General features: G+C 43.5%; 1 protein-coding gene across 3 annotated transcripts in view; it reads left to right on the forward strand.

Moving 5' to 3' along the window:
* Positions 1-18,724: 18,724 nt before the first annotated feature.
* Sf3b1 (splicing factor 3b subunit 1) overlaps positions 18,725-26,756 on the forward strand; it is a 41,051-nt gene continuing 33,019 nt past the window's right edge. For 2 of the 3 annotated variants that reach the window (XM_055616363.1, XM_055616362.1), the window contains exon 1: positions 18,725-18,863. In XM_055616363.1, the coding sequence (XP_055472338.1) occupies positions 18,836-18,863 (28 nt within the window). In that variant the 5' untranslated portion in view covers positions 18,725-18,835. The remainder of the gene's footprint in view (positions 18,864-26,756) is intronic. The other variant, XM_055616360.1, reaches the window with a different exon arrangement.

Here is a 26,756-nt window from a genome sequence, read left to right on the forward strand (position 1 = left end):
TGGCTGGGGGCCAACAATCTGTAAGAGCAACTAAGTAATAGTCTAGTTAGAGATCTTTTGGATCTGTTAAATAAATTTATAGCATGGTGCATTTAGTAGAACGAGGAAAAGAAGGAGAAAGGGGGTTAAGAAAGGTAGTGGCCAAGTGAATAAACTGTACTTAATATAAAAAAATAAAAATGTAATTAAAAAAAAAAAGAGCAGGCTATTCCGTACTGGGTTGTCAACAATCCGCTGCTCCTTACTTTTTGGAGATCCACCTAGGATTGTCAGATCGTATCTGCTACTGTACCTGACTGGTAGACGTACAAGCAACATTTCTCCCTGAGGAAGAGGCAAAGACTACGTTTCTCCATTGTTAGAAAGTCCAATCCTCACCTATTTTGTAGTACCACAGCGGACAGTGAGTCTGTTTGGCCCCGGCGGCTGAGGATGGTCTGAGGCACCCACTGGAGGAGCTGGGTGAACAGAGAGGAAAACTGATAGTAGGTAGTTGGGGAAGCAATTACTTCTGCTCTTCTAGTGGCAATGTCAGCAGTTATACCCAGGACCGCAAGACAGGGTAGGACCTGAACCACTCATGTGTCATGCGTGCTACTATAAACTCCATGATGGGAGCCGGCAAGGGTTCTTCATCAGGTACTGCCTCTAGTTTTGGAAAAACAAAACAAAACAAAACAAAAACACCAGGGAACAGGCCCCAGACCACCTAGTGGGTAGGCAGCCGAAAACTTGAGTGCATGTGGGTTGAGGCACATTCAGGCCCAGGGGCTGTGTGGTGGTGAGCAGGATCAGGGCATTAGTACAGTCTGAGGAATCCAGTGTGTCCCTGAGGAGTTAAAGCAGTCTGCAATACCAAAGAGAGGGTTGTGGGAGAGATGGGGATGGTCATGATGCTTGGCTCAGAGCAGTCAGCCGTTAGTTAGAGGTAGGGGTCTCTTGAACATTTAACTTCTATATGAGAGAGTTACTCTGGACAGGAATATATAGGAAGAAGGAGAGGAGGAGAAAGCAAGTTTAAATATAAAGGATTTCTGGATCGTTTCTCTGTACAGTGGCAGACATCGCCACCATTGAAAAAGCTAGCATGCTGCTGGGCCGTGGCGGCGCACGCCTTTAATGCCAGCACTAAGTAAGCAGAGGCAGGCAGATCTCTGAAGTTTGAGGACAGCCTGGTCTACAGAGTGAGCTCCAGGACAGCCATGCCTACACAGAGGAACTCTGTCTCGAACCACTTCCACCCCCACCCTCCTAAAAAAAAGAAAAGAAAAGAAAAGAAAATTGAGGATGCCAGTTTTGGCCATTGAACTATACTGAGGCCAAGCTGTTTGTAGTAACAGAGGGAGGCTTTAATAAGCTCTGAATCCATAGAGGAAGAAAGGAAGGGTTGCAAAATAATTCCTGTACAGGGAGTTTCTATAAGCGCCAAGTGGGAGCTGAGAGGCAAGAGCGAAGCCCAGGAGCACATACAGAAGCTGTGAGAGTTTGAGGATAGAGCTGAGAGACATAAGAAAGCTGAGATGCTTAGCAGGCAGCTTCTAGAGAGAGAAAGCAAGAAAGCAGGGAGGTTTGTGCCAATGGAGGGACAGAAGCAATTAAGACAATTGTCTTAATAACTACAGAGTTGCCTATATGGCGGGGCCCACATGGCGTTGAAGACTCTAGGAGCCAGAAAGAGGACACTTACTGAGTAGGTGAGGAGACACAGATAGTTAAGGAGGTGGAGGGAAGGGGCAGCTGGTAAGGCAGACTCTAGAATTTTGAACTAAATATGATGGATGGCAGAAGCCATCAGAAATGAATGATTTGTACACACCTTGAGAGTCAGATCAGTAACCTGAGCCAGTTTGAAATCTTGAGACATGGGCATAGCTGAAAGGCAAGTGTGACATCTTCTGTGAACCTTACCTGAAGAGAGAGGTCTTGGGAAGGGAGTAGCGTTTGGACACTCTGAATGCTAGAAATTAGGAGAGCTGGTGAAAAGAAAAGACTATAGTGGGTGACCCAAAGGCTAACCTTTTTTATTTTGAGTATAAGAAGTTCATCTCTAGCCAGAGCATGCAGACAAGGAGCCTGTTTTTGGATAGGATGGTCTATTTTTTTAAATATAAAATATGTAATGTATGTGCAAGGGAAGACCCTAGTTGATAACCCAGGACCACAAGGGCATATCTCTTCTTTTCTGTAACACAGAGAAGGGGTGAGTTCCGTCCAGAAGATGTAGGGGAGTGCTTGTTGAAGCTTACTAAAGGGCTTAGCAATGGGCGGGAGGAGGGGCTGTGTGTGGGGCCAAGAGCTGCCTTATATAAAAGCCAGGCAAGAAGAGAGATATGGGGCCAGTGAGCTGTGGGGCTGGGGGAAACTGGCCTGGAGCAAGAGTGAGACCAAGACGTGTCCAAACCCTGAAAATCCCATCTTGAGACCTGTTCTGGGCCTGCATGTCCCAGCACACGTAGGCTTGTGACCCCTACCTCTGCCACCATTGAGGTAGTCATGTACATTGGTGGCCAAGTTTCAAGACATGTCCATCTAGCACTTACAATTCCTCTTCATGCAAATGAACCATTCCCATCACCTCAGCTCTAGCCAATGATGTACATACCCTGAAAACCCTTACCCACTTTCCCAAGGTAGCCCTTAAGCCCCCAATACTTTTTTGTTTGTTTGTTTTTTGAGACAGGGTTTCTCTGTGTAGTCTTGGCTATCCTGGACTCGCTTTGTAGACTGGCTTTGAACTCATAGAGATCTGCCTGCCTCTGCTTCCTTGAGTGCTGGGATCACAGGTGTGTGCTGCTGCACCTAACTATGCCCCCAAAAAAGGAGAGCTGTTTAACTGAGAACCATCTCAGAGAAGGCTGTTTCTCCCTGGCACCTGACCAAAATCCTGCTAACCCACCTGTCCAGCTTCATTCCTTCAAGCCCAGCATCTGTGTCTAGATGATCAAACCTGGCTACACACACACACACACACACACACACACACACACACAGAGAGAGAGAGAGAGAGAGAGAGAGAGAGAGAGAGAGAGAATCCAAGAGATTAAGAAGCCAGCCATCCTCAGGAAGGATAGAATTTGTTCTTCACAATAGGGACTGAAAGCAACTAGATTAAATATTTCCTTTCTAGGGTAATTGGCCTTGTGAGTTGGAATAATAGCTAGCCCCAGGTAGTTACCTGAGGAGCGGAAAGTTGGAAGGTGAAACTCTATATCCCTGACCAATCAGAAAGTTTAATAAAAAAAGAGGTGTCTGCTTGGCTAATTTGCAGGGACAAACGTCAAAGGAGAGGATCATCTAAGTATTGTATGAGCTTGGATTCAGGACGAGAGAGTGAGTCAGAGGCTAGAGCCTGGCCAAATAGATATGAGCTGTCCCAGAACTCTTGGGGTAGGACTGTCCAGGTGAATTGGGTAGAGAAGTGAGTGTCCAGGTAAAGGATATTTTGTGACTGGGGTCCAGAGGAATAGAAAAGAAGGCATCCTTGATGTCTAGGACAGAGAAATGGGGGGTCTTTGAGGAGATGATGGAGAGGAGAGTATGGGGTTGGGTACAGGGTGAAGGGGAACCATTGCCAAGTTGAAGGTCCGGAACTCAGTGGTCATTCCTCAGCCTCAGAAAAGTGTTTACACTGACCAAAGGGAAACTTACCTAATTTTCACTAGTGGATGAGGTGCTGAGCAGTCGGGAGCTGGGAGGTGAGTCTTGTGGGGGTGGGCTGGAGATGAGGGATAGAGTGCCGGTGCAGCTTAGACCCCAAGGGGGGTGCCGACACCAGGAGAACCTATTCCACTCATGGCACCAATATAAGTGTTGCAGCTCTCAGGGGAAAGATTTCCCTAATAGAAGTATTGCAGCTCTGAAGGGAAAGGTATCCTGGCAGTTTGGACCCAAGACTACCATACAGTCATACGGCACAACAAACCTCACATGAAAGACTTACTGGGAGAGACACAAGAGGATGGGTGCTTTGGGTGAGAAAAAGCACGGGACTGAGCTGGAGGCAGGCTTTATATAGAGCTTCTTGGGTGCAGAGCTTTCCAGGGTAGGTATTGGTGAGATTTCAAGTCCTGAGCTTGGGACAAACCCAGGGATTGGTGAGTTTTTGAATCTGGAAGTGAGCTCGGACCTATTGCCTTACACTATGTAATGGCAGAAGGAGAAAAACCAATTGTATATAGCTGTCCTATAACCTCCATCTTGTGCCATGGTATAAACACTGTCCACCTATATCACACATGTACACAGTAATAAATAAAAATTTAAAACAAAGACATGGCTCAGTGGTTACAGGAGCACTTGTTGCTCTTGAAAAGGACCAGAGTTTGGTTTCCTCCACCCATGTCAAGTGGCTCACAACTTCCTGTAATGCCAGCTCCAGGGGATGCAATAGTCTCTTCCGGCTTCATTGACCAGCTGCACGCACATGAGCAGATATTCGCATACAAAATAAATCCTAAAAAAAAAAAAATCACCCCTCCCCACAAAACACCCTTCACTCTGAGTGACTTTCTGACTTTTAAGTGAACTGCTCTTCTGGAAGTGAACTTTACTTTCTTTCAGTGAACTTTCACTTCTGCTGCTGTTCTTGTGTCACCTAAATCTTTTCCTATGGTAGCACAAGAACAGAAGAGAAACTTTCACTCAATAACACTGTCAGGAGTTGGGAAAGAAAATAACTAAATTTGCAAGCTCCCAAATCTATAGCAGAGGTCAGTAATAGCCCCAAACTGGACATAGTGTCTATACGGATAAGAGCCTGTGTAATAAGATGCCCTATCAAGATCTCAGGAGACATCCTTGCACTCTTGTGCATCCTTGCAGCATGTTCTTAGAAATTTGGGCTGGGGATGTGTGGCACAGCAATAGAATGCTTGCCTTGAAATCTGGAGACTGCAGTGACCCATATTAAGTGTAGTAAGTGTGGTAGAACGTTGGTGAAAGATGGGAGAAGGGGGAATCAAAAGGCTCGGAGAAGGGGACATGCTAGAATATATACCCTGTAGTAAAGCCTTAAAGGTTAACAGACGACTGTACATACTCAGGCTCAGAGTAAGCTGTGTCTTAACAAAGGGAGTATGAGAGGGATACTAGCCATCCTTGAACAGGGACTGAGACTAGGTGAGGTGATGAAGTTCTTGACTAGGGGGTTTACAAATGTCGATGGAATGCCAAAAATCCCAGCAACCAAGATCAACTATTATAATATGGTATTTAAAATAACCATTTGCTTTACCCAGGTAAAACTTAGTAACCATGAAGTAAGTGTTGTGGTGTTTTTTCCTTCCGTCCCCAAGCTCCTGGAATAATGATTCATGAGACTCAAAATATATCTACAAATACCTAGGCCATATAGGTAGGCTCTTCTCTGACTAGCTCATAACTTAAAATAACCCATTTATATTAATCTACACTCTGCCATGTGGCTGGTTACTATGCTCAGGTACTACGTGTCTGTCCTCACATCTTCCCATACAGATCTCATACAGATTCTGGCTCTATCCCAGAATCCTCTCTGCCTGCTCAATGTTCCACCTCCTATTCTACCCTTTCCTATAGATAATGGATCTAAACAATACACAAGATATCCTCTGTAGGCTTAGATTTTTCAAACATCTACTTAATTTATTTAACTTCCTTTTCCAAACCCAGACTATAGGTAGGAGATTTAGTAGGGAAAAGGGCTGTAAATCTTTTTTTTAGCTAATTCCTGATGATTAGGGTTGTTGGGTTCTTTGAGGATATAACACTCTCAGTCATCAGCATACCAGTAGTCCAGTCAAACAGCAAAGCAGCAAACCACAGCAGCAGCAGCAAACAGCAAGCAACAGAAACAGAGGTGGTACCACCCGGCAAAAAATGGCAAGACTGACCAAACGGCAAGAGTCCGCTGAAAGTGGCAGAACTCTGCCAAAGCAGCAAGGACGTTTCTGGAGCATTTCTCTCTTTGAAAACCAGCAAAGCGATGCTAGCTATTTCAAAGTGTATTGATGCAAAAAAACATTGTCTTATTGTCTGTGGGTTTCTATTTATCCCTTCTCAGAGTCCACACAAAGATGTTTTCCAGCTAGCAAAAACCACAACCCTCACTCAAGGCAGTTTCCAGCTGACAAACACCACAAGCCTTTTCACAGGGGTAGTTCCCCCCCCCCCCCCCACAAGATGGGAGGAACATTACCATACCACACTCTTAGAACCAAAACAAAAAAACATTCACATGACACAACTGAGTTTCCAAGGAAACCAGAAACTTCCACTTCGATTCTCTCTACAAGTAAGCCATTTAATCAGATCCCAGGTGCCATCTTGAACAAATTTTTTTGTAACTCTTTAATTTTTAACAAGTATTTGTAATACTGAAGGAGCCTGGAGGCCAGCATAAGCTTTTGTATGCTAACAAGCGACACAGATAGCTATTTGTCCCTTTTGCCAGAGAGAGGGAAAATGTTTTTTTTTTTTTTTTGGTACAGGGGAACTAGTTTAACTTTGGCCCTAACACTCAGCCTTTAGTTTCTGTAACTCTTTCTCAGCTGAATTTACGACTTTGTTGTAAGGGCCCAAGGAAGGCAGGAATGCCTGTCAAAAGCTGGGTTGGGATATCTAGTTTGCTGCACTGGGGCTAGGGAAATGCAGGTATCTTTGGAGTAGTCTGGTCTGGAGTAATGCTGGTCTGAAGCTGGGGCTCAAGTTGGTAGGAAATTTCATTAGCAGCATCTGGTTTACATAGGATTTCAGCTAGTCCAGGGCTTGTAAGGACCACCTGAGGCTGGCATGTTTGGAGCAGTTTGCAGTCTTGAGTTGATTGAAAATCTGCTGGGATAAATGTAGACTAAAGACAGAAGGTAAAGCTGAAGAGATTAAGGGACAGTCTTTAGCTTGGCTGTACATTTGAAACTTTCAGGCTCTGGTTGTTGGGGTGGTGGGAGAAGTCTTAAGACCAGGAGGAGAAGAGATTTTACCCTCAGGATTAGCCAATAGGCTTAGGCTGTTGGCTGACCTCAGAGGAATACTCATCTGGAATTTGTTTGAACTGTAACAGGTGGACAGGTGGATCCAGGTCACAGCTCCCTGAAGCTTACATGGAATTTTTTAAGTTTACAAAAGAAGATGGTAGTTAAATATACATTAGCATTATTGTTTGTAATTCACACAGAGCTCTTCACTCTAGAAAGCAGTTTACAGGTATCTGTAAGCAGCTGGAGTAGACTCATGACTTAAAGTGTAAGTAAAAGTTTGGGGGCCGAAAAATGATTTGGGGTTAAAAACATGAACACTCTTTGTAATAAGTATAGAAAAAAAAAGACTTTGACATGTAAAAGTAACTCAGTCAGGATCCCCTCTACACCCAAGGCTTCCCTTGATAACCAGAAGTCAGCGATATCACTTACTCAAGATAACCAGACATAGTCCTAGAACCCCATGACACTCGCTGGGCAGTATTTAAGCAGAGATCAAAGAGCAGTGCTCTGCTCTGCCCATCTGGAGAGATGCCATCTTGATCTGGCCTGTGGCTACAGAGTATGCCTCAGGATCCTGGCTCTTTCAGAGACTTCTGTCAGAGACTGGACCTAACCTTTCAGCTATGATATGTCTCACAGGTGACAGCCTTGAGGAGATAGGTTTAGTACCATAGTTAGAAATTTAAATGTGAACATTTTGTAATGACCCTCAGCATAATAAAATATAACTTTTGTTATACTGACTATGTCTATCTACCTTCTTGCTTGTGACAGTCTTCCTTCTGTCCAGAGGGTTGGATGTATGTAGATGTTTTCAGCATAAAGAGAAGCATTCTTTTTTTTTTTCTATTTATTTATTTTTCTCTCATACAACACATCCCAAATTTAGGCTCACTTCCCTCCACTTCTCCCAGAACCCCCCCCCCCAACACCTCCTCTGTTTCCCTTCAGAAAAAGGTAGGCCTCTCAGGCTTATTGACTGAACACAGCATAAGAAGATAATAAGACTAGGCACAAACTTTCATACCAGGGCTGGACAAGGCAACCCAGTAGGAGGAAAAGGGTCCCAAGAGCAGGCAAAAGAGTCAGAGACTTAAAAGCCCTGAATAAAGTCTATAGAGGGACTGGGAATCTTGCAAAAACATAAATATAACCCATAGAAAGACTGGGAACCTTATTTTTCTGATTATTTTATTGCGTACAATTCTATATAACAGTTTCTTGTATGACTCAGTTTATCCAAATAGGTAAATCTTAACAAAGTTAGTAACGATAAACAGACTAGACATGTATCTTTAACTCAATTATTTTTAACCTGAGTAGACCTTAGGACTTTATAAACCTTATTTATTAAATATATTTTATTTACTAAACATATGGTTTATCTAAAATTTTGATTTTTTAAAAATTATTATTATTATTATTTTGAGACAGGGTTTCTCTGTGTTGCCTTGGTTGTCCTGAACTCATTTTGTAGACCAGGCTGGCCTCAAACTCACAAAGATCCACCTGCCTCTGGGCATGTGCCACCATTAAAATTTTTATTTTTAGGACAAAAATCATCGTATCAAAATCCAGCCTAATCCAAAATATTTGGGAAGCCTGTTGTTGCCTTCTTAGTCTAAAAAGCAGATAACAAGAATTGTATAGATTTTTAACTATTAAAACCTTTTTGTTATAAGTTTGTCAGTTTTTTTTTGAGAAAGGGTTTCTCTGTGTAACAGGGCCCTGGACTCACTTTGTAGACCAGGGTGGCCTTGAACGCCTACCTGTCTCTGCCTCCTGAGATGTGGGATTAAATGCATGGGCCAGCATGCCTGCCTGGGTGTTATAAATTTTATGTTTTGTTTTGAGATAGGGTTTCTCTGTGCAGCCTAGGTTGTCTTGGACTTGCTTTGGCGACCAGGCTGGCTTTGAACTCCCAGTGATCCACCTCCTTCTGCCTCCCTGAGTGCTGATTGTTTGTTTGTTTGGACTAGAAAAAGCTTTGTTCTTGTCCAAGGGTCGAAATGGATGGGGACGTATAGATGGCGTAGGCAATCAGTGCCCTGATTATGCCCATTCCGATGGCCATGAAGGTGCCAAACGTGCCGGCGTTCTGCATCACGGTTTTCCCATGCCGCCCCTCAGCTCCCGACTCCGCTTTCCTATCCTGAGACAGGAGAAGGTGCCGAACAGTGCCTCAGCAGTCACCATGCCCACAGCGTAACCCATGGCGAAGCCCATCTTCACGCGGTCGAAACAGCTGGGCTGGGACTGCCCATAGGGAGCCACTTTAAGCTAACTTGTGCTTGGAATTTGACAGGTCTTCCCCACCCACCCCCGAAATGGTCTTACAGATCCTGAGAGAAAAAAAAAGTTTACATTGCAGCAAGAGTTTAGTATATCTTTGTTCTTGAAGTGGGGATTTTTTTGGGGGGAGGGGCTTAAACAACCAAGAAAGGAGGAAGAATTCCAAGAGTCAGATCTGTAATTACATTTAGCCCTTCTGATTTACTTTATATAAAACGTTTTGATTAGGATATTTAAATAGATGAGACACAACAGTAACAAATAGATTCACCCTTTGTTGTAACGATTTTTTCCTGAGTGCGGGTTGGACAATCTCTGGCGCTTTCTACCCAGAATATGTAAGAGCTTTTCCGTTGTTGGAAACCCTCCTTATTCTTATTCTTTAGCTTAGTTTCTCCGGAAAACCTCGAGACTCTAAGTGCATGCTACCACTTGGGAGGATACTTAGGTGAAAGTCAGTGATCTTGCCTATCTCCTAGGGAAAAAACAAAGACAATCTAATTATAATTAAAATATTTATTTTATTGATTAGCTGCTATCAAGACACTAAAGTTGAGATTGCCATGAGAAAGAGGATGAAGGAAGCGTTGGTTTTTTGTTTGTTTGTTTGTTTTTTAGATTTATTTATTATGTATACAATGTTCTGTCTGCATGTATGCCTGCATGCCAGAAGAGGGCACCAAATCTCATTATAGATGCAACCATGTAGTTGCTAGGAATTGAACGCAGAACCTCTGGAAGAGCAGTCAGTGCTCCTAACCTCTGAGCCATCTCTCCAACCCTTTTTTAGCATTTTTTTTTTTTCAAGACAGGGTTTCTCTGTAGCTTTGGTTGTCCTGAACTCTTTTTGTAGACCAGGCTGGCCTTGAACTCACAGAGATCTAACTGCTTCTGCCTCCATGAGAGCTGGGATTACAGCCCTGCACCACCGGTTGAGGGAAAGGTTTTTTGTTCGTTTTTGTTTTTAAACTTGAGTAAATATAACCTTGTTTAAAATGTTATGAAAAAATGTACATGTTTATACAAGACAGGCTGTGGCAGGGCACTGGGTTCTCCCTGCGTGGGTGGCCCCAGGAGCGGCTGGAGTCTCAGATGCTTATGTCTCTGTCTCCTCCCACCACTCTTTCCCACCTAGTCCCCCAGGAACTAGCAGTGTCTGCCCACTCCTGAGCGCACGCACACCCCTGTATTTCCTGGGGAAATAGCTAGTCGACCTTTGCCATTCCCCTCATACCCTGGGAGGAAGGAGCTAGGATCTGTCAGGCCCTCTCCCTTGCAATTGTTCACCCTGAATTAGCGGGGTCAATGTCTCCACTACTACTTGGCTTGATACTACTTAATGAAAAGTATTTTTCTGACCTTAGAAACAGCATTGTCAATAGCCAACCACCAGAGAAACAACAGGCCATGCATCTGTGTTTTGAAAATCTGATAGAAGGCATTGAGCAGAATCTTCTGACAAAGAAGAGAGACAGGTTCGCCCAGAACCTGTCAGCATTCTGTCAAGACGTCACCGACTCAGTGAAGAGTTCTATTTACGGAGTGAACAGCAGTGGCATGATGCACTGACAACCCTTGGACTCTAGCTGGACAGAGGGAAAGGCTTTTAAAGGAGAAACCCACAAGAAGACCTTGAGTGTCTGCACAAGAAAGCCAGGAGCTGTCCTGCTCTGCCAAGATTAGATAGTTTAAGCGACCTCAAAATGGTCCTTGACTGTCTGCACAAGCACGTTACAGAAGCCAAAAAGCAGTTAGTCATAACCTAACAAGTACATGGTCATGGAAATACACTTCTGGATGGGGGTCACTGAGTTATTTTCCAGGGACTGGAGTCAGAGACAAGTGGCTAGTGGGTACCAAGATGGATGCCTAGCTAAAACGGAGTCTCTTTGACCATCACAGAGAAGGATAGTGAATAATCACAGACTCCCTCAAGTAGTAACCCCTGTGCCAGTTATGGTATCTAGAGCAGGCTACTATGACCTCAAGTATATAGTATTGAGCTAATCCGAGAAGACTTTTGCTGTCTTTGCTTTGAAGTGGTCCAGGCTAGTCTCAAATTCCATCCATAACCAAGGCTGCCTCCTGCTTCTACCTTCCAAGTGCTGGAAGTACGGGCTTATGCTACTAGGCCTGGCTAAGAGTTCGTTCCCATTTTTAACAGCGAGTCTTTAAGTTTCCTGTCCACATTCTCTTGAGCTGAATAACAGTATACATTTAATTGGTGTATTTTAGTTTCTTAAATTTTTTGATATAGATTTTCATGTAGCTTATGTTGGCTTTTAAGATTTTTTTTTAATTAAAATTTTTTATATGTATGAGTATTTTGTGTGCATATATATCTGTGCAACACATGCATGGCTGGCACCCAAGGAGGCCAGAAGAGGGCATCAGGTCCCCTGTACTGGAATAGCAGACACCCACCATGTGGGTGCTGGGAATCAAACTCAGGTCCTCTAGAAGAGCACCAGTGTTCTTACTGAGCCATCTTTTCAGCTAGCAGAGGAATGTTAATTCAGAATATGGCTGCTCTGGCAAGAGATCACACCCAAAGACCTTCTAGGTCTGTGTGATCTGGCTGGACTACAAACACGCCTTTAATCCAGAGACAGAAGCAAGCAGATCTGAGTTCAAGGCCAGCCTGGTATAGAGTTTCAGGTAAAGAAAAGCTTAGGTCCAGGTGTGGTGGTACAGGCCTTTATTCCCAAACATTGAAGGTAAAGTTAGTTTGTAGAAGGAAGAACCCAGGTTTGAAAGTGATGTCTAATTGAGTGGCAGAAACAGTGAAGGATTTGACAGACTAGGATACACCCAACTCTCAAGAGAAGAGAGAAGAAAGGGAAGCTATGTAAGGGGCAATGCAGAGAGAAAGGAGGGAGTTTTACTAGGGCAGTAATAAAGATACAAGTTGCAATGAGAGAACAAGCTAGACACAGGTGAAGACTGGAGAATGAGAAGGAGGTAGGAGGCTAGAAGAGATTGCTGGAGTTGGTTTGAGGCCAAGTAAAGCAATTCCAGGGCCAAGAGAAAAGCCAGATTGAATAAGTCAGCTGGGAGAGGAGTTTGAGCCAGAACAGCTGAGTTGAACCAGCCAGCCCAGAGCTCAGTAAGAACAAGAAATGGTAAGCTTATTTCAGCAGTAAGTCTCAGAGGCTGAAAACACTCTAGGCCTAGATTAGATCGCATGGAGTCTAGAAGCTTCCAGGACTAAGTCTAGGTTAGCAGACAGAGGCAGCAAGCCTCCCAGACAACTGAACCAGGCAAATAAAAGTTTCTTTTACACCAGCCCCTAGATTTTAATTTTTAAAAGTTGTGAAGAAATTGGAGATAATAAGGCTAACTCCCTTTTTTTTTCTCAGACTCTTAATCTTAAATTGACTGTCCTTAGAGTGACTTGTCCCCCACCTTCTGGTTTGGAGAAGAACCTCCTGGCCCTACACCATTCAGGTTGTCGTGAGTACCACAGAATGTGTTAGCAGGTAACTACAACCAGGCCTCCACCCTACAGGTTGTCATAAATACCACAGAATGGGTTAATGGGTCCTCCACCCAGCAGGCTGTTGTACAGAGGTCTTGCAGTTTGACTAGGTGGCTCTAACCAATCAGCTTAAAGGTCACCTCATGGCTGAACCCTTACCCAGTTTTACCTAATTCGGTTGGAATTCCCCACCTGCAGTTTTTCCCTTTAAAAACTCTGCCTTCCAGGGATTCAGAACAGCTATTTCTGACTTGCTGTGTCAGGGGCGACTGATGGCCTGAGCTTAAGCTTGAATAAAGACCCTTGTGTGTTTTGTATGGGTCTTGTGTTTCTGGGGGGTCTCACGATCTAGGCATAACTGTTGTTAACTCTTCCATTAACATACCCCATCGCAACATTGTTGTAGCCTTCCCACTTCTGTCTCTGTTTTTTTGTTTTTGTTTTTGGTTGTTTTTTGTTTTGTTTATTTTACTTACTTACTTACTTACTTACTTACTTACTTACTTACTTACTTACTTATTTTTTGTACATAACCCTGGCTGTCCTGGAACTCACTATGTAGATCAGGTTGGCCTTAAACTTGAGATCCATTTGCTCCTGCCTTTGAGAGCTCTTGCCTCTCTTAAACCTTTTGCTAGCCAGGTGTGGTAGTGCATGCCTGTAATCCCAGCACTCTGGGAGGCAGGTGGACCTCTGTGAGTTCCAGGCCAGCCTAGCCTGGTCTACAAAGTGAGTTCACAACAGCCAAGGCTACACAGAGAAACTCTGTCTCAAAAAAATAAAAAAAAAAAAGAAACCTTTTGTTGCAACAAATCATATAAGTTGACAAATGTCCTTGTGTTAGTAGTCAGTGACATTGTTCAATCATGTTAATCAGCCCAAGAAAACTTGAGTACATTTAAGGCCTTAGAAAGTCACATGCCCTAGGGAGTAGCAAATAAACCTCGTGAAAATTAGAGCCCTTTTACATTCATGATACCTTTAGAACAGGCTTCCTTCACAGTGACACTTGGCACTGTAGGCTGGATGAGTCTTTGTTACAGGAAGCTTTCTTGTGTAGGATGTTGAGTAGCATCCCTGGTTCTTAGTCACTGTTCTATTGCTGTGAAGAGACACTATAATTCCAGCGACTCTTAAAAGAAAACATTTCATTGGTGCAGGTTTACAGTTTCAGAGGTTTACTCCATTTTCATCATGGAGGGAAGCATGGCAGTGTGCAGGCAGACATGATATTGAAGAATTAGCTAAGAGTTCTACATCTTGATGCATAGGCAGCAGAAATACAGAGACACTCACTGGGGCTGGCTTGGTCTTTTGAAACACAAAGCCTACCTCCTGTGGCACACTTCCTCCAACAAGGCCACACCTTCTAATCCTTTCAAATAGTACCAACTCTCTGGTGATCCAGCATTCAATCTATGAGCCTACAGGGGCCATTCTCAATCAAACCACCACACCTGGCTTCTAAATTCTAGGAGTCCTGTATTAGTTATTTTCTGTTGCGGTGATAAATTACCATCACCAAAGCCATTCATGAAACAGTTTATTTTGGCTTACATTTCCAGAGACATAAGAACCATGGGCAATGTCAGAGCCAAAGTTATGTTTTAAGGTTAAATTAGTGTGCCTAGAAGATCCATGAACCAAAAATGTTTGTAACCTGTAAGCCCCTTGCTAAGGACAGATATCCCCTGCAGTGCTAGAGGCTATTGTTTATGGGAGATAACGGCCACATGTTTTCACTCCCCTAAACAAGTTTGTGTGGCCCAGCTACACTGATGTGTTTGATCATATGTAGGCAGAAGTTAGGTGGGTAGGAAGTATGTCAGGATATATGCTGGTCCTCGTTGGACCTGATGGGAAATATGGTGGCCGCATGGCTTTGCCTTTTTAAGCCCCTGCAAAACATGACTTGCAGCCATTCCCTGGGAACCCATGGGTGAATCCATCTTCTTGGCCAGTATTTAATTAAAGCTTGTTTCAAATTTGGCTCAAAATTGTAGAACTAGTTTTTCTCTCAAGAATCTCAGGAATAACACTATCTAAAATATAAATTGTAAACTGGGCATGGTGGCATACTCCTTTAATCCCAGCAATCCAGAGGCAGAGGCAGATGGAACTCGGCGTATTGGAGGCCAGCCTTATCTACATAAAGAATTCCAGTCCAGCCAATGCTATATAATGAGACTTTGTCTCAAAAGATAAAAGGAATTCTTGAGGTCCATTTTCAGTGAGCTTACAGTTAACAGAGTTAGAGATATGCAGGAGTCACAGGTTTGTGGAGGTTGGCACTGGCTTGTCTCAGAGCTAGAGAGTTACAGAGTTGGCTATGTGATTGAGCCCAAGACCAGAGAAGGGAACAGTCTCTGGCCTCTAGTTACTCACTAGATGAGGCTTTGTTTCCTAAACCAGTACCCTAGTGGGATTTGGGAAGGGGCTATGCTGGTGTGAATCTCTAAAGTCCCAGCTTATGAGAATAGAGGGCAGGGATTTCTCTCGGTAAGGGACTTTAAAACCACTGTCCTGCTGTATGTGGTGGCACACACCTTTAATCTCAATAATTGGGAGGCAGAGGCAGGGGGATCTTTGTGAGTTAAAGGACAGCCAGGGCTACAAAGGGAGACCCTGTCTCAAAACAAACAGACAAAAAGCCCAAACAAGCAAAAACAAAACAAAAAACAAAAACACACACCACCCCCCAAAACAATCAAGCAAAGAAACAAACAAGCAAACAAAAAACAAAAACAGACAAAAACACTGTCTTGCACCAAATCAGCATGCCAGATATTTTTGCCTTTTCTATATGCTGATAATCCTTTCCACAGAATGGTTATATATTTGGCTCAGTGGTCAAAAGCACTTGCTGTTCTTGCAAGAGGATCAGGGTTCAGCTCCCAGGACCCAGATGGTGGTTCCCAATCATCCCTCCAATGTCCTCTTCTGACCTCAGCACGTGTCAGCCATGCATGTGATATAATACATGCATTCAGGCAAAACACCCATACTCATGGAAAAATATAAAGAAATTAAAAAAAAATGCTGGGCGTGATGGCCCATGCCTTTGTTCCTAGCACTCGGGAGGGGAGGTTGAGGCAGGCGGATGGGTGAGCTTGGCTGGGTAACCCCCTGCCAGAGGGCTAATGTTCTCCCACCATTGTGGGCCTCTGATAACAAGACTGGTTGTACTCTGAGGGCTTTTTGGCCACAGAGACTTTCAGAGGTTCCCTCAACCTGGGCTTCGCCAGTCAAGTCTTTCCTGTCCAGATAAATGCATCTTAGTCTAATTCAAGAAGGAGAAACAGTGGGACTGGGGTAGTACATGCCTACCCCAAGAGTCTCACGGAAGGAGCTAGCAGGCACCACCAGGACAGTCAAGACCCTGTCTCAAAACAAAAACAATTAAAAAGCAAGCCTGCTCTGTTGTCACTAGTCTCTTGAATATGCTATTACAGAGAGAGTAAAGTATTTCCCAAAGTGTTGTGTTCGGGGGCGGAGGGGGGGGGGGTGGTGGTGGGGAGGCATGTCGTCAGGAGAAAGAAGCTGAAAGGTCATCTTCAATCACAAACATGAGGCAGAGAGCGCAAACAGGAAGTAGAATGGGGCTATGAACTCTCAAAGCCTGTCCCTAGTAAACTACTTCCTCATGCAGGGCTACAGAGCCCCACCAAACAAGGTACCAAGTGTTCAAGTGCCCAAGCCTACGGGAGCCATCTCTGACCCCCTTTTTGATGTTTTCCTTCCTTTATTGAGCCATGTTAGCATTCTTTCAGACATAGCAGTATTCATACAGATAAATAGACGAGAGTAAGGAAGTCTTTTTACAAAAGAGGACTCAGGAGATAACTCCAGGTGCTCTTTTAGGGATGCTTCCCATTACCCTGGGGCTTCAGGAAGTATTTAGCTCCTACAGTTGCCACAGATGCAGCAAATGCCCATTTGAATCTGTTATAGAAGTAATAAGCCTTCCCAGTGAAGAAGCATTCGGCATGTTTGGAGGTTAATAAGGGAAAAGGTTCTTTAACACTGCACATCTGGCTCTGGTGAGGAGCTACCTTGAATAGCTTAGATACACATTAGGCTTAAGCTCTCCAAATACAAAGCCATCCTTAAATCTCCAATTTAGGTCCCAGGCTCAGGTTACACTTTAGAACAATTTTAAACACAGATAGGAGGCTGCAAATCTGGTCACTTAGGCAGATAGGAGATTTGCCAGCAAAGTTATTGCCAGAATTAGTTTAGGTACACCCTCATTGTACTTTTTCAAATGGTTGTTACCTGGGGTCATCTTGCTCACCTGGCAGAATTGGGCTTTTCTCAAGAAAAGAACTGGAGGTTTTATTGCAGACCAAACTTAACAATGCTCATGTCCCTGCCCTTCTCCCTTGAGTTGTCTGTTAGAGACACGTTCTATGATTTGAGGGTAGGCCTGCTGGCTGGTCAGATATTGGTATACAAACATTGACATCTTAGCATCATACACTTTCTCTGGAACAGGCCTGGTTAGCATTCTACTTATCTTTGGGGGTATTTTGGAGGCAGTGTTCCCTTAGCTAAATTTTACTTTGTGAAATTTAATGTCTCCTAAGCAAACCTACTGGTAAATCCTTTATAACATCAACTCTATTACCTTGAGTTTCTTTTACATTAAGTCCTTTTTAATAATACACACATGAAGGAAACATTGCTTGAAAAACTACTCATACATCTCCATGCTTCATTGTGAGGCCGAGCAGCGTGTGTGTGTGTATAAATGTGTAAATGTATATATATATGTTTGTGTGTGTATATAAATGTGTATATATATATATTTATATATATGTTTGTGTATATAAATGTTTTGCCTCCATTTGTACATTCTCCACATTCTTGCAGTGTCCACAGAGCCAGATAAGCACATTAGATACCCTGGAACTGGAGTGAAAGTTTGTGAGGGGCCACTTGAGTGCTGGAAACTGGATTTGGGTTCTCTGGAAGAGCAACCAGCTCTTAACCTTTGGGTCATATCTCCAACCCCTCCGAAACAATTTCTAATGGTTTCTCTTCTTTTTCCACTGTCTGGAATCTGGAAGTTTTGTGTGTGTGTGTGTGTGTGTATTTTAGAGACAGGCTAGCTCTGTATAGCTTTTGTAGTTTTGGAACCCTCTCTGACAGTGAACACAGGCTGGCCTGGAACTCGAGAGATCTGCCTGTCTCTGGCCACCAAGTGTTGGGATCAAAGGTGTGTGCCACCACACAGGCTGAAGTTCTAATTTGTTGTGTTTGTGTCCATGTCCCCAGTCTCACAGCAATCTGCCCTCTCAACCAACTGGAAATGGGTACTCTGTTGCTTTTTTTTTTTTTTTTTTTTGAGAAAAGGGTTTCTTTGTGTAGCCTTGGCTGTTTTGAACAAGCTCTGTAGACCAGGCTGGCCTCACAGAGACCCACCTGCCTCTGCCTCCTGAGTGCTGGAATAAAAGGTGTGTGCCATGACTATCCTGGCCTATTTTAAAATTAAGAAAAAAAAATTGAGTTATTTGGCTTCTGGGAATCCAGGCTGGGAGGCCAGGATGTCTTTGACTTGTTATATAGTAGAGGCTGACCTTGAACTCTGGATCTTCCTGTTCCACCTCCCCAGGGCTGGGATACAGCACCTCTGGCCCCAGCGTTAACTGCTTTAGTATATCTTTTTTCTTTTCTTTCTTTTTTTTTTTTTTTTTTTTGAGGTTTGTCTGTGTAGCCCTGGCTTTCCAGGAATTCTTTTGTAGACCAGGCTGGCTGGTCTCGAACTCGCGGAGCTAGCTGTCAGCTTTAGCCTCCCGAGTACTGAAGTTAAAGGCTTGCGCCCACCACTGCCCCGCTTCTGCGCGGGGCGGAGCCGTCCTCTGAGGAGTTCGTCGCTTCCGCGGCTCCGCTCGCTTTTTGAGGAAGCCGCCGCGCGCCCGCCCTGGCCCCTCCCACTCCCATCATGCACCTCGCGTTTTTATCTAGGTGGCAGTTGCAGCGCGTGCCACAGCGCGGCGCGCGTTCCCGTGCGCGCAGGCCCCGAGCGGAGCCTCTCTCCTTCTGGGTGGCGGCGGCGAGCGGAAGTCCTTGGGAGCGCCAGTTCCGTCTGTGTGTTCGAGTGGACAAAATGGCGAAGATCGCCAAGACTCACGAAGGTAAGCGGCCTTTCCCTTCCCACGCGCGACCTCGGCTGCCCGCCAGCCGCGGCCCGGCCGCTTGGCCCTCGGCGTCTTCGCGTGGCCTCTCCGGTCCCGGCCGAGGCCGCGCGGCGGGCCCTGCTCCGGCTCGGCGGCGCAGGCCGCTGCCCGCGTAATGGCGTCCTCTCGCACTCCGGGACCGGCGCTTTGTTCCGCGCTGGATGTTGCTGCTCCCGAGTTGTGCTGGGCCCGGAGGGCCTCGGGGAGCGGCTTGCTCCGGAGGACCCGGGGGCGGGGGCGGGGAGCGGGCGAGGGAGGGCAGTCCCTCTCGCCCCCGGGGCGCCGTCGTCGGCAGTTTGCACCCGGAGAGCCCCGAAGGACGGGCCGCGCTTAGCGGAGTCGCTCCGGCGCAGGCCTGTTCCCTCAAACCTCCAGCCGGGCATCTCCAGGCGGCCAGGTTGTGTTGTGTGGTGGTTCTTGCTCGAAAGGGTTCGGGCATGCAATCTGGCAGCTTACTCCTTTAGTCGCTTCTAGTGTCGTGTTTCTCTTCCGCTTTGAGGGCTGATTGTTGGAGACTCGGTAGCAAGAAAGGAGGAAAGGCAGATTTTTTTTAAATCAGTTTCCTGAGTTTTCTGTGCAGTTGATCATTGTATGGCACACACAGTAAACACAGCTTTGTTGTGGGTTTTTTGTTTGTTTGTTTTTGGCAAACGACCGGATTCTATAAGAAAGTAACTGGAGGAGACAAGAGTTGGAGTGTGTGAGGTTGAAACCCTGGTCCTAGGTTCCTGGCTTGGAAGCCAAAATTGACGCCGACAACATGGCTTCTGAGAGTCACTAAACACATCCTTTCTTAATGTGTGACTCGGTGTTAGAGGTAACAAACTAAGGATGTCTGAAATTTGACAGTTTGATTAGGAAACAGATGTGTGAATCTCAATTCTCTTAGAAAATCAAAGGAATGTGGACAGAGAAGTAAAACCAATACTCAGCGAAACTTGGTTAACGGAGCCGTTAATTTATGCTTAGTTATTTTAGAGAGGTGATGACGCTGATCTAAAAGGATCAATCAGTTTTCAATTAGGGGAGGATGCCTGAGCCCGAGGGAACATCTAACAACGTATTGAGTCGTGAAAGATGTGCTGGCCTCGTTGCTGTGGTAGGAAGAGAGGATGTAAGGAGGTATCCGATATGAATCTAGAGAGATGGGTTAGGACCGAAAGGTGATTGTTTTTTGAGACAGGGTTTTTCTGTGCAGCCTTAGCTATCCTGGAAGTCGCTCTGTAGATCAGGTTAGCCTGGAACTTTGTTTTGTTTTTTGAGACAGTCTCTCTGTGTAGACCCTGCTGTCCTGGAAAACTCTTGGTAGACTGCTAGAGTGGCTTGCCTCTGCTCCCCAAATGCTGGGACCAAAGGTAAGCACCACCACGCCTGTCTAATGTAACATTTACCTTTGCTTTTTGCAAAGGTCAGAGAACAACTTGCAAGAATGGTTCTGGGATATGAATTCAGGTTGTCAGGTTTGGCAGGAAGCAAGTTCACCCTTAATCAGAATAATCTCATGAAAGTTTTCATATCTCTACTATTGTCGTACACAAGAATTATACATACACCGATAACTCCAGTATCTGGTCCATAATGGGTATTCAAGTGTTAAATCAGCTTTTATTTGATAGATTATCATGGAGAAAGAGTTGCTTGTAGTCCAGGCTGGCCTTGACTTCTGATTTTCCACCTCTTTAAGTGCTAGGGTTGTAGATATGTGAATTCACACCCTGTGGTTTTATTGGAAAAGTTTCAGAGAAATAAGATAATATCTATTTTTTAATTAATTTTTTCTTACATTTTTTATTGTGTGTTTATATATTTCTGCCTCTGTGTCCACATGGAAGTCAGAGGACAACTTGAGTGTTGGATTCAGGTTTTCATGCTTGCTGCCTTTAGCTGCCCAGCCATCTTGCTGGCCTTTCCTTTTGTTTTTTCTTTGAAATAGAATGATTGTGTAGCCCTGGCTGGCTGGTTGCCCACTTTGTATTTTTATTTTCTTTGAGACAGGGTTTCTCTGTGTAGCTCTGGCTGTCCTGGAACTTGTTCTGTAGACCAGGCTGGCCATGAACTCAGAGATCTGCCTGCCTGTGCTTACTGAATGCTGGCACTAAAGGTGTGTGTCACTACCTCACTGTGTATCTTACTTAAGCTGGCCTCAAACTTGGAGGAATCCTTTGTCCCCTGAACACTGCAAGTTTTGCTATGTACCACACTACCTATGCTTTCTGGATCTCTATCAAAGTTGGGGATCAATCCCCAGGATTCTGTTCTGTATTTTATAGTTTCAGATCTTTTGACATTGAACTATTGAAGTAACCCCCCCCCCACACACACTCTGAAAAGAGGAATTTTAAAACTCAGTATTAAGTTAGACAGGTAGAAAATAGCTTATTCTTGTTTTGAGAATCTTCTGAATTGCGAGGAAAAGATGTTTTAGTATCAAATTTGGAAGGCTTTAAACACTGCAAGATTTGGTTTTGGCTTTCCAGTGCATATAAAATAAAGTACCATCTTCCTGTCTCCAATTAACGTGTTACTATTTGTGTCTGTGTATGCATGCATGTATGCATGTATGTTGTATATGTATGTGTGTCGGTACCCCCATCTGTGCAGACCAGCATATGCACATGGAGGTCAAAGAATGCATTTGGGCTTACTCCCTTGAGACAGGGTATCTTACTGAACCTGGAGCTATGCTGATTGCCAGCAAGCCCTTTTTTCTTCTCTGCACTGGAGTTTCAGATGTGCATGACCATGCCAGTCTTTTTAACATGGTGTTTGGAGGTTTAGGTTCTATACAAGCGTTCTTACTGACTGAGCCATCTCTCCATCCCACAGATGACTTTGTGTGTGTGTGTGTGTGTGTCTGTGTCATTAGAGCCAGGTGTGGTGGCACATGTCTTTAATCTTAGCCCTTGGGGGCAGTGGTAGGTGGATCTTTGTAAGTTCAAGGCCAGCCTAGTCTACAAAGTGAGTTCCAGGACAGTCAGGGCTACACAGAGAAACCCTGTCTTGCAAAACAAACAAACAAACAAACAAACAAACAAAAAGAGAGTCATTGGGTAATTGCATCAGAGGCAATCATTTTTAGGTTATTGGAATAATTGAGAATGGGACTTAGATTTGAACTTACTGGTGTAACTTATTTCTCAATAGTTTCCCATATTATGCTCAAGTATTTCTTGGTTGTGTATTTATTTTTATCATCATTGTCATCATCTTTGGGCTTTTGTCTGTTTTGTTTGGAGGGTCTTCTGGTTGATTTCAAAGCTGCTGTGTAGCTGAGTTTGTCTTTGGATTCCTGATCCTTCTGCCTCCACCTCAGAAGTGCTGCCATGTCAGCTATGTATCACCATGCTTCATTTGCATGGTTCCATTCTCAGGCTGTTGATTCCCATTCATTATTGAACCAAACTGAAGATTTTTTTCTTGTCATATAATTTTTCAACATATTTCTCTCTCTTTGAGATAAGGTATGTTGCCCAAGATGACCTTGACCTTTGTTTTTTTTTCTTTTTCTTTTTTTTTTTGGTGACAGTGTCTCACTTTGTGGCCCTGGCTGGCCTGGATTTCATTATGTATACCAGGCTGGTCATGAATGCTGGGAAAGGCATGTGCTGTCATTACAAATGGCTGGAATTACAGGATGAACCGCAACACCTGATTTATATGGTACTGAGATAAAATGCAGTATTTCATGCATTCTAGGCAACTGAGCAACATCGCCATACTGCTTTTCAAATATTTCTGCTAGAATCATCTCTCATATCCTCTTTAACCAATTTGATCATTATTTTAAAAAAGGTTTATGTTTTGTGTGCTTGTGTTTATGTTTCTGATTCTGTATGTACATACATATTTGGGTGGCCGTGAAATCAAAGAACAATATTCAGTCCATGCCCCTAGAATTGACATGGTGCTAGGAAGTGGACTCTTGTCCTCTGGAAAAACAGCAAGCACTCTTATCTGCTGAGACAGCTCTCTGGTTCCTAAACTGATTATTTCCTTACTTGGTCAGTGTACCTTATGCTTTCCAGGATTGAAAGATAAGAACTAGACTTAACAAGCGGCGGCGGTGTATGCCTTTAGCTCCAGCACTCAGGGAGAGTTCCAGGACAGCCAAGGCTACACAGATAAACCCCGTTTCGAAAAATACCCCCTCCCCCCAAAAAAAGAACTAGACTTGCATACCAAGTATGATCTTTTAGGGGATTTTTGCATAAAATGTGTCAAGTATGTTTAGTTATGAGTGAGCACAATCTTGCTGCTGTCTAGCAGTTTCGTAATATTGCTGACTTTGGCAAAATAAGGAAGAAATCTTGGTTTAACCCAAAGTTTCAGTAATGTGCTTTGCCTTTAGTTTCTTATTTTATGTACTTATCTTTATGGATATCTGCATGACTTTCTGTATATGAATGCAGAGCCTTTGGAGGCCAGAAGAGACATCATATATCCTAGAACTTGGGACAGGCATTGTGAATGACCTGCCATGGATGCTGGGAATATCTGTCTTCTGCAGGAGCAGTATCCAATCTTAACTACTGAGCCATTTGTCTAGCTCCTGCTGTTAATTTTTTGAATTGAAAAATTAGAGTATTACAAAGCTTAGCAGTGGCTGAAAAACAGACACTTAAATGTAATGTTTTCTTTTGGTGGCTAGTAAAAATAAAAAGTTAAAACTTGTGTAATGATTTTGAAATTTTTTTCAGTAGAATTAATTACCTAGGAACTGACTTAGTCGTCCTGTGGTATTCAGTAAAAATAAGTACACTGTTTTAAAATGTTTTTATTACCCAAGCATAGTGTTGTTGTGCACCTTTAAATCGCAGCACTCAGGGAGGCAGAGTTTGAGGCCAGCCTGGTTTACAAAATGAGTCCTAGGACATTCAGAGCTACATAATTTTCCTGTCTGGAAACCGCCCCACCCAATTATCTTCGTTTGTTTGTTCCTTTTTTGTTTTCTTGAGACAAGGTTTCTCTGTGTAGCCTTGACTGTTCTGAGCTCACTTTGTAGACCAAGCTGGCCTTGAATTTACAGAGATCACCTGCCTCTGCCTCCCTGAGTGCTGAGATTACAGGTGTGCCACCATGCCCCTTCCTCCATTTATTTTTCCTTTTACGTAGATGAATGTTTGCCTGAATGTATGTATGTATGTATGTATGTATGTATGTATGTCACTTGCATGCCTAATGCTGGAGGACACTAGAAGAGGGTTTCATATTCTCTGCTACTGGAGTTACAGATGTTTGTGAGCTGCCATGTAGGTGTTGGAAATAAACTTCCATAGGATGGAAGAACAGCCGGTGTTCTTAACCACAGAGTCATCTCTTCAGCCCTAATACTTTTATTTTTCTGAGATACCATGTATCTCTGGTTGACTTGAAACTCAGAGATTTCCTGCCTCTGCCCCCTGAGTGCTGGGATTAGTAAGAGCCTGCAACACCATGTCTACAAAAGTACACTTGGTCTACTGGGCCTTGGTTAAAGAAAAAGTTGAGTTTCTTTGCAGAACGTTTTAGCTTTTTCTGGGTGCCTTTTAAAATTTGAGAAATTATGTCCGGCTAGAAGAAAATAGCTGTCACAGATCAGAGCAAAAGAGGTCATGATGGCTGACACCTTTAATCTCAACCAGATTAATTAACCAGAACTAGATGGAGGGACACTGTCTCAAAAAAAAAAAAAAAAAAAATCAGTGAAATTAACATGAGGGCCCTCTAAAGTAGTCCAAATTAAAATTGAAGATTGAGGCCAGGTATGGTAGCACATACCTTTAATCCCCAGTATTTGGGAGGTAGAGGCAGGTGGGTGGATCTCAGCCTGGTCTACAGAGTGAGTTCCAGATCAGCCAGAGCTGTTAATGCAGGGAAACTCTGTCTCAAAACAAAACAAAACAAAACAAAACAAAACAAAACAAAACAAAACAAAACAAAACAAAAAACCAGAAAGCAGGGCTGGAGAGATGGCTCAGTGGTTAAAAACACTGGCTGCTTATGAGTTCAATTCCCAGCAACCATATGATGGCTCACAACCATTTATAGTGAAATTTGGTGCCCTCTTCTGGCATGCAGGTGTACATGTAGGCAGAATACTGTATACATAATAAATAAATAAGTCTTAAAAAAACACAGAGCAAATAAAAAAAAAAGACTGAGAAAGCATCAAGGAAGGAATGGTGCAGTATCAAACCTAGGGAAAAAGCAAAGTGCAGAAGGGTAGCCCAGTGAAAGACAGCTGCCTTACTCAGATGGGACATTCTTGGTTAAATAAGAGTTTGCTTGCATGAATGAACAGTATGTTAGATGTTTCCCATCTTTTAAAAAAATTTGTTGTTAGACTTATTTTGCGTGGTGCCTACATGTATGTGAATGTGTGTGCAACATGTGGATGCAGTGCCCAGAGTTCAGAAGAGCACATTGGATTCCCTGGACCTGGAGTTACAAGTGGTTGTGAGCTGTCATGTGGCTGCTGCTGGCAACTTAACCCAAGTCCTGCTACAGCAGCAATGCTGAGCCGTCTTTCATCCTCCCGGTTTCCCAGCTTTTGTTTTTCTGGTGCTGAGGATGGAGCCCAGTGCTTGATGGATGAGAGACAAAACCAATGCATATCCACAAAATATGTTTTGAATAAGTTGACAAATATATCAGCCACCCAAATAATTCACCAATTCATTAACACTGCTAATATCCATCTTCTGTACTTTCTGGGAAGGGATGTGTTCCTGATAAGTGTGTCAGGGATCAGAATTCCTTTCCAGAACAACAACAATAAAAATCATCTTGTTGGGGTTTTAGTTGAATGACAGTTCCTTGTACTTCATTGGAGCAGATTTAGCCTTTAGACATTTAAAATTTTAACATTTAGAAAAACCATTATAACCAAGTAGAAACCAGTCTACTAGGAAAAGTGGTGTGAGTAGGCAAAAGAACTGGAAGCTAATAAATACGGTGGACCATATTTCTAATTCCAGTTCTCAGGAGAATTGCCAGGAGTTTGAAGTCAACCCAGGCAACATTGTAAAGCTTTGTTTCAAAGTAAAACAACAAAACAAAACAATAAGGAGGGCTCCTGAGCTTTTAAATTGGAAGTTTTTTCCAAGCCTGTATCTGTGTGAGGGTTAGGATGCTACCCTTTTTTAATAGCTGTATGAGGCCATTTTGATTGGAGTGGTCATTGTACTATGCTGAAGATGGAGAAGAAAGATCAGAAGCTGTTTGGCAGGTTTCATTTGCTCTTTTCTATTTCCTTCCAGAGTTCTGATGAAAATAGTATTTGTGATCCCTTGAAAAACTTTAAATCACAGCCATACTCAGGAGGCAGAGTCAGGCCAAACTCTTTGAGTTCAAGGATAGTCAAGGCTACATAGAGAGACCCTGTCTCAACAAAACAAAAACCCTTCCCCCAGAAAACCAAACCAACTACCACTACCAACAAAAGAAAAGCAATAGACTTAAATCAAGTGTGGTGGTTCATCCTTGAAACCCCTATATTGATGAGGCAAGGGCAGGAAGATTTTTCATTAGGTTGAGGCTGGCCTGTCTACATAGTAAATTCCAGGTGTGAACTGTCTTAAAATATACACAAAAGAAAAAAAAGCAGAAACCACCATCCAACTAAAGTGTGCATGTTGTAAGAAAGAAAAACCTTAAATATTTCAGGAAAAAAAAAAGCACTTACATGTTAACCAGTTTTTCTACCAAGAGGTACGCTAATATTCCTCTAGGAATAAGTCAGTGCCAGAAGTAAACAGAGGGGTTAAATAGAGATTTAAATAGCCACTCTGTCTATCTATCTGTCTATTCTTTCTATCTTATCTATCTATCTATCTATCTATCTATCTATCTATCTATCTATCTATCTATCTA

The sequence above is a fragment of the Psammomys obesus genome, unplaced genomic scaffold, assembly GCF_907164565.1.
Source record: "Psammomys obesus unplaced genomic scaffold, mPsaObe1.curated_primary_1811, whole genome shotgun sequence".
Taxonomy (NCBI): Eukaryota; Metazoa; Chordata; class Mammalia; order Rodentia; family Muridae; genus Psammomys; species Psammomys obesus.